This window comes from Pseudopipra pipra, chromosome 2, assembly GCF_036250125.1.
Source record: "Pseudopipra pipra isolate bDixPip1 chromosome 2, bDixPip1.hap1, whole genome shotgun sequence".
NCBI lineage: Eukaryota > Metazoa > Chordata > Aves > Passeriformes > Pipridae > Pseudopipra > Pseudopipra pipra.
The window spans coordinates 24671006-24679044 of record NC_087550.1 but is presented as its reverse complement, the minus strand read 5'-3'; the positions used below and the strand labels follow the sequence as shown (position 1 = coordinate 24679044).

The 8039-nt window shown below is 45.6% G+C and overlaps 1 protein-coding gene and 1 long non-coding RNA gene across 3 annotated transcripts in view; one reads left to right on the top strand and one right to left on the bottom strand.

The window, feature by feature from the left end:
* Nucleotides 1-1324: 1324 nt before the first annotated feature.
* LOC135409200 (uncharacterized) lies at nucleotides 1325-7629 on the bottom strand. Its single transcript, XR_010428092.1, has 2 exons — nucleotides 6948-7629; nucleotides 1325-3749 (listed from the first exon to the last, which is right to left on the bottom strand). It is a non-coding gene; the product is annotated as an uncharacterized LOC135409200 (long non-coding RNA).
* Nucleotides 3924-8039, top strand: part of LSAMP (limbic system associated membrane protein) — a 1003852-nt gene continuing 999736 nt past the window's right edge. The window contains exon 1 of one of the 2 annotated variants that reach the window (XM_064644403.1): nucleotides 3924-4344. In XM_064644403.1, coding sequence (XP_064500473.1) covers nucleotides 4278-4344 — 67 coding nt within the window. In that variant the 5' untranslated portion in view covers nucleotides 3924-4277. The remainder of the gene's footprint in view (nucleotides 4345-8039) is intronic. The other variant, XM_064644400.1, reaches the window with a different exon arrangement.

The window sequence follows — 8039 nt, the reverse complement described above, 5'->3', positions numbered from 1 at the left end:
TTATTAAAATACATATAATATTGATTAATAATTAACATATCATTAATTGCTATGCTGTATTAACAATTACTGTAATAAATATTAATTGTTATAATAAGTATTATAATAAATGTTGTGGCCTTTCAGTACTTTAAGGGGGGCTATAAGAAAGATGGGGGCAAACATTTTATCAGGGCTTGTTGCAATAGGACATGGAGTAATGGTTTTAAACTTCAGGAGGGTCAATTTAGATTAGATATAAAAAAGATTTTTTTAATTTATTTTTTTTTTTTTACAACAAGGATTGTAAAACACTGGAAACAGATTGCCCAGAAAGGTGGAGAATGCCCCAATTCTGGAAACATTCAAGATCAGGTTGGACTGGGCTCTGAACAACCTGACCTTGTTGGAGATGTTCCTGATTATTGCAGGAGGCTGGACTAGATGACCTTTAAAGGTCCCTTCCAACCAAAATGATTCTATGATTATGATTATTATTTCAATACAATTTCATTACATAAATGCTCAAAGACTCCAAAGAAGTCTTTGAGACCAAACAGGCCATGGGATATTCATATCCAAAGTGGGAGATGGCCATGCATTTGAGAGCTGCATATCAAGGGGTTATGCATGGGGTCATGAGCAGATGTATGTAGGTAAATCAGACTTTAAATGGTTGCATAATGACCTGATGAAAGTGGTAAGGTTGTGGGGCCCTGTAAGATTATGTGTAAGGCAGGTGGGAGATGAGTTTCTGTATGTGACTGTGGACAACTGGGATGTCGGGGTAGACAGCAGATGAGCTTTGGTGCCATGTATGGGGCTGAGAAAATTTGTGAAAGAATACAATGAATATAGATATCAGATGTAGGTGTTGGGCACTGAGATGATGGATGACAAAGATATAGGACAAACAAAAAGAGGAATGTTGAGCAGTCATGTGTCAGAATTGTATAGAGCTGGTATGGTATTAAAGTGCTGGCCTAGCTGTTCTCTGAACCCAAGCTAGATGTTTTTGGTGATTCCTGCAACAAAAATCAAAAACTATCTCCTACTTCAAGCCTACAAACTGATTGTCATCACTTGATTTTGGCACACTGAGTTCCAAACATATCTTGAGGAGTGCCAAGTTTATTTTTGGCTTTGCTGTCTTTCAGACCATGCTCTCTTGGTATCTGTGGTAGGTTGATCCTGACTGGCCTCCAGGCACCCATCAAAGTCTCTCTATCACTCCTCCTCTTCAGCTGGCCAGGAGGAGAGAAAATATGACAAAAAGCTTGTGGGTCGAGATGAGGACAAGGAGAGATCACTCGCCAATTAACATTACAGGCAAAACAGACTCAACTTGGGGGAAATTCATTTGATTTGTTACCAATCAAAACAAATCAGGATTGTAAGAAGGAAACCCAAATCTTGAAACATATTTCCCTGACCCCTCCCTTCCTCATGGGTTTAACTTCACTCCTGATTTTTGATCCCTCTTCCCTTGCAGTGGTGCAGGAGGGCAGGGAATGGGGGTTGCAGTTAGTTCACCACACATTGTCTCTGCCACTCCTTCCTCTTCAGAGGGAGGACTCTTCACATTCTTCTCCTTCTCCAGTGTGGAGTCCCTCCAATGGGAGACAGTCCTCCACGAATTTCTCCAACGTGAGTCCATCCCACAGGCTGCAGTTCCTCATGAGCTGTTTCAGTGCAGGTCCCTTCCATGGGGTGCAGTCCTTCAGGAACAGCCTGCTCCAGTCTGGGTCCCCTACGGGATAAGTCCTGCCAGCAAACCTACTCCAGTGTGGGCTCCTCTCTCCATGGGGCTCCAGGTCCTGCCAGGAGCTTGCTCCAGTGTGGGCTTCCCATGGGGTCATGACCTCCTTTGGGCATCCACCTGCTCCACCAAGGGGTCCTCTGCAAGCTGCAGGTGCATAACTGATCTACCCTGGACCTCCATCAGCTGCAGGGGGACAGCCTGCCTCACCGTGGTCTTCACTACAGGCTGCAGGGGAATCTCTGCTCCAGTGCCTGTAGCACCTCCTTCCCTTTCTTCTTCCCTGACCTTGGTGTATTAAGGGCTGTTTCTCTCACATATTCTCACCCTTCTCTCCTGGTTGCTGTTGCACAGCTTGCCCCCTTTCTTAAATATGTCATCCCAGAGACTTGGACTGGGATCAGCCCGCTGCCTGACGGGCTTGGACTTGGCCAGAGGTGGGTTTGTCTTGGAGCCATCTGGCCTTGGCACTATCAGTTGCAGAGGAAGCTTCTGGCAGCTTCCTACAGAAGCCTCCCCATCAAAACTTTGCCATGCAGACCCAATACAGCATCAGAGGATGCAAACTATCTAAAATGGAAAGCATAAAAAAGAAGCATGCTCCTCATTGACTAGTCAGTTGACTTTAATCCACTCTAATATTTTTAGTTTGATTTCCTTGGTAAATGAAGCCTAGCTGATAGTACATGTGTATCTGTTTGTCCATATGTTCTTCCTCCCAATAACTTTTCAGTGCAACCAATTTCAACCACATTTAGAAGAGGGCGGAAGGCTAAAAAGTAACTTATTCCTGGATGTCTCTTAAAAACTGGTGATTAGGTAATGTTCCACTCCCTCCATAGGGGAAAATCCGTGAATTATGTAGGTGGTGCATGGCAGCAGCCAATCAGGCTAAATGGTGACTGCATTTTGTCTTTCATTTTGGTCCACTAGGAAACAAGCACGTGTTTCTAGGCTAGCCACAGCATGGATTTCTTCTTCCTACGGGGGATGTCACAGGGAATATGAAGGAATCTGGCTTTCATTACAGCACGGGGGATTTTTGAGACAGCAGACAAGAACCCACGGGGAGGCAGGCTTGGTGTATTCTGCTCACAGAACAGCTTGCTCTACAGCAGTCTAATAAGAAATACTTCTAGAATGGCATCATTAGTGATGAGAATCCTACAGACCTTTCCTACATGAGGTGCTCACCTTTGCATTCTGCACCCCAATGTGTAAATTGAAGATTTGTATCCTTTAGTGTTGGCGTCCTCATGGGCCACTGTGGCAGCCCATGAAAGACACAATGTGGCCTGAAGAGAGGCCACCAGGCTGGGTGGGCAGCCCTGGACTGTCACACTGCATCCCAGGGACTGGCCTCTCAGAAGCTGTGCAGTCACACTGCCTCCTTGTCCCCAGCTGTGAAAGGACACACTTTTGTGAAATGCTTGGAGAGTGACTGATGAAAAGCCCTGTGTAGATGTTAAGTAGTACTTCATTAATGTTGGTCTTCTAACCAGAGGCAATTATTTTAGGGGGCAGTAGAGCTACAGGAGCTAGTTACTCCTTGAGGAAAAAAAGTTTCGGTTACGTATGGTAGGAGGAACCTGTATTTGAAAGAGAGGTAGTGGAGGAAGCTTTCTGTGAGCAAACAGTGGCTTTGCAAGCTGGATTTCCCTCACAGAAGGATTCTTTCTGGTCCCTCTGAAATTGCCTGAAAGTCACAGGAAATCCAGCAAAGATTAATGCAGACTGATGCTTGCTATTTTTCCTGGAAGCTTTGGCAGCTCTGTAATTACAATCGGTGCGTCTGAATCTCCCTCTGGCCCCTGTGCACTGCCCGGGAGTGACACCAGCATCAGAGAGACCCTTGCTTCAGAATTTGTCAAGCAGAACTCAGCTGAGAAACCAACCTGCCCGGCTGCATTTCTTCTTTTGGCAATGAGGAATATTCCTTTGCTGAATCACTTCCCCGTGTCCACTGTAGCTGGAGCCTTAGGGACTCCTGAACACATCATGGCTCGTAGACCTGTGATCCAAGAGATACATTTGTAGAGGAATGAGGGAACCATATTTCTATAGCATAACGTGTATATATATATTTATATATATAAAAATGAAATAAATGAGCTGGCTTGCAACACTAGGTGGCAGAGGTGGGATCTGTTCTGCTCTGAGCGCTGTCCTATAAGGCATTGCTTGTTTAAGTACAGTCGCATTTAGTTGGAGCTGCAGGAGAGAGACAGAGAGATTCTCTGTGTTTACAGCCAGCATAGCCTACGGTGGAGCATCTAACCTGGCCCCCCCTTTCTCCAGCACTTGAAGGGGAGAGTGCGAGGTTATTTGGGAATCTGGCCACCGTAGGTCAGCTTGCGCTGCGACTGGATTGTCAGAGCTGGTAAAGCAGAGCCCAGAGGGACTGAAGGGAGACACGAATCCCATTTTCTTTGAGAGGAGAGAAGGGAAAAAAAAAAAAAAAGATATATTGAAAAAGGGACAGAGAGAAGCGAAGAGACGGAGAAAAAGGCAGAGGAAGCAGAGCGAGTGAGAGAGAAGCATGAGGACCTACTGGCTGCACAGTATCTGGGTGCTGGGCTTCTTCCTGTCCCTCTTCTCCTTGCAAGGTATGTGATGAGTTCTTTCTTGCAATCTCCTGAAACCCTTCTGCTTCAGTTGAGGCTGATGGACTGAGGATGGCCTGAAACATGGAGCTGGAAGCTGGAGCTTCCTCTTCCCCCCTCTTCCCCTCTAAACCTTCCCCCCACCTCAGGAAATAAGCCAAGGAGAGATCACTGCTGGTGAATCCTATGGTTAGAGGGCACTGCATGTGACTGACTTTGCTGCTGTATTTATGCTTTTGCAGAGGGGAAGCTGGGGGGGGGGGTTTGGCATTCAATAAGATTTGCAAAGCAAAAGAGTAGTGGGTAAAGGTGGATATCCCTTCCATCCACAATCAGTGTTTCTCAGCACTTTGAGTCACACGTACTGATTCTCCTTCCCGAAGAGACGTGTTAAGTTTCTTTTTTTTTTGCTTGTTTGGTTGGTTGGTTTGTTTTGGTTTTTTAAATTATTTTTATTTTGGTTTTGCCCAGAGAGGGGGAGGTTAGACGAATCTCTATGCCTCTGGTCCGTCTGCGAAAATATTATGTCTTTCCCCTCCACTGGGAAAAAAAAAAAAAAAAAAAAGAGTGATGGAGGAAAGACATAAGAAGAAAATTTGTTGGGTATGGGGTTTTGTTCAGTGGAGAATTGCCAGCTGGGTTTCTTGCTTTAAGAGCCAAGTGTGAGTATGGAATTTAGTTTGAAGTGATGACAGGCACGCTAGCTGGTTTTGAGATGCTTTCTGTAAACAGGAGTTAAGGGTTAATGCATCCCATACTGTATATATAAATACATGTCACATATGTACATATAAGCATAGCCCTCCAAATTGCAGCTTTTACATGATCCACACTCATTTATACACACCAGTGGTCCTTCACTTACACACACACACACACAGGCTCATGAATATAGCAGGGAAGATGAATAAACTCACTCTGGCACACACAGTTCTAGCTCCCTAGCACATGCAATTCCTGGAGAGTCTGCTTCTCTTGAGCTCACATTCTCCCTTCCTCTCTTCCCCCCATCCCTCCTACAAGCCTCCATCCTGCACACTAATGCTCATGGTTGCTTACATATTAAAATCCCTTGCCTATCCTGCTGCACCAGCCTTGTAAGCCTGCATGTGTGCACACATATACACACATATAGGTGAATATATAACTAAAGAACATATATGTACTCTATCTGGCCTACTGTGTGGCTCACAGTCTTACATTTGTAGTGAGCTGCACCCTTAGAGGGTATCTCACTCACATACATCTTCACCACACACACACACAGAGTGCTTTTTTTCTCACTCTTGTGCATACTAGTGCATGAGTGCCGTGTCTGGAGATGTGCCAGTCACAGCATCCTCACTTCCTCTTAGCTCATACTTTTACACACAATCTTATATGTACTGCTCTCCTCTATTTTGTGTCCACTAAGCAAATTCCTGTACAGGCAGGCTCCCTGTCACACACATGCTTTCTGTTGCAGCCTCACACCTGTCACTTCTCACATTTACTGAGCGCTCCTTTTCATACACTCTCACTTCTTCTGTTTCTAGGTTGCATACACATGCTTTTCACTGTCACATATTTTCTCTCAAACTTGCATTCTCTGAAGTCTGGACTGTGAATCCAGCAACAGCACCTTCCAGCTAACTTCTTTGCTTGCTGTGAAATGGCTGTTTCTGACAGGAGAGGAGGACTTTTTCCTAGCACAGAGGTTGTACATGGGGTGAGAGGAGAGCCAGTTCTTGTCTAACATAAGTAGCTAATGTCAGCAACGAAGTTGTGTATCTTGGTGTGAACTTCCCTCTGCTCTGGAGGATTAGGCACAGACCTGTCAGGAAAGATGGACACCGGCAAATAGCATTGATGCTGAACATTGCCTGTCTTTCTGATGCATGATTTCTAGCCCGTAGTCAATGGTGTTTGCTCCACGCAGTGTTTCCAAGTCACAAGCCTTTCCTGGAGTTGCAACCACAGCATCCTGATGCTACCCCCACAACCAGAAGCTGTTTTTTTTAGTCCTTTCTTATAGCCAGAGCTTATGCCAGGGTACAGGCACGTACAGGATTTTACCTTCTGTTTTAGTTAGTTACTATTGCCACAGTTGTATCAGTCACTTCTATTCTGATTTTGAAGACATCAGGGAAGGTCTTTTGAGGGCTGTATTCCTAGGTACACTCCGAGAAGGCAGAGGCAACACAGTTGCCCTCCCTTGGTTTTGGGATGGGATCAGATGGTGTGGTGTGTGACTGTTTGCAAACCTGGAGCTGCTTTTTCTATTGCTCCCAAACTTAAGACATGATATAAACCAGACCACTGCTGGATCTAGTTTCACAGCCAGCAGTAATTTCCTTTCTCTGGACTGAAGGGTGAGAGAATGGCAAGCAGGAATATTGGGGCTGCCTGGGAGGAGCATGGCACCTCACAACCAAGCCTGAAGATATTTGAAGGAGTTAAAAAGGAGTGAGAAAGTATTGTGCCCTTAAAAAGACCCAACAAACTAACACAACCCCACCCCACCCCCCAATATTTATTTCAAATTAATTGTTATTCACTGAAAGCCGTGGTAACAAGCCTTGAACACTTCTGTAACCCTGCTGAGCACAACTCTGTGGAGCTCTTACCCCAGGAAACTGCAGTATTGGCTTTGACAGGCGCTGACCCGTCGGAACGCTTCCAAGAGCTTTGTGAGCACATCCCTCCAGAGCCAGCCAGCTGAGCCTGTACCTCTGCAAGCCATCCAAAACTTGTCCGTGCCTTCTCTCCCCTTTTTCCTTGCTGTCCACTTGGGGGTGTACCGGTGAACGCAAAAGCAGCTCCTTGCCTTTCTCTGTTCTCCCAGAGCCACCAAACACGGGGGAGAAGGGGAGCGATGCTGGCACTGCTGGGCACGGCCGAACTGAGGCTGAATAGCAGGCGATGGGGGTGCAGGGAGGAAGCGCAGCTGAGGCTGGCAGGAGACCTATGGCTCCACTGTGCCAAGTGGCCAACACAGGCTGCCAGGGGAGATGCAATGGGCTGCCTGTCCCCCGCCTGCCTGTGCTCAGGGGCTTTGGCACAGAGACAGGCTTTGCTCCTTCCCCCTTAGGTTAGATGCTCCAAGTCCCGCACACAGGATATTTTTTTTTTCCCCTAATCACTATATTTCCTTAATTTTGTGGCTCAGGATTCTTGCGTTTCCCTGCTACTGCGCTTCCAGTCCGCATTGGGAGGCAGGTGGCTCGGAGGCGGAATGGTTGTTCCTCCTGCATGGTGCACTGGCCTTCCTGCCCTGTGGGGGCTGGAAGAATAAAAGTACCTATACACCCCAGCACTGCGGGTGGGTGGGATTTTCTAGTGGCATGCTGCAGCCTTTTCCTCGAATGGATTAATTTCTTAGCACAGTGTGCTTCAAATATTCTGACGGAGATCAGATTCATAAATTGGACTCAAAAGCTGAATTTTTCTTTTTCTTTTTTTGTTTCCCAAGTCGAAAATTGGGTGCATGTGGATGGGGAGGAGAAGCAAATGATTAGGGTCTATGAAAAAATGCATTTTGATAATTTAGAATTTCGTGTTGATATTTTCACTTTTACCTACTATTACTCTAACTTAGCTGTCAATATGAAAATTAATTTTGATTTCCTCACCCTGAGCATTTTATTTAAAAAAATGAATGCCTTGACAAATTATACAACATTTCCTTCAGCATTGCTTTACATTGAAAAATTCCTCTA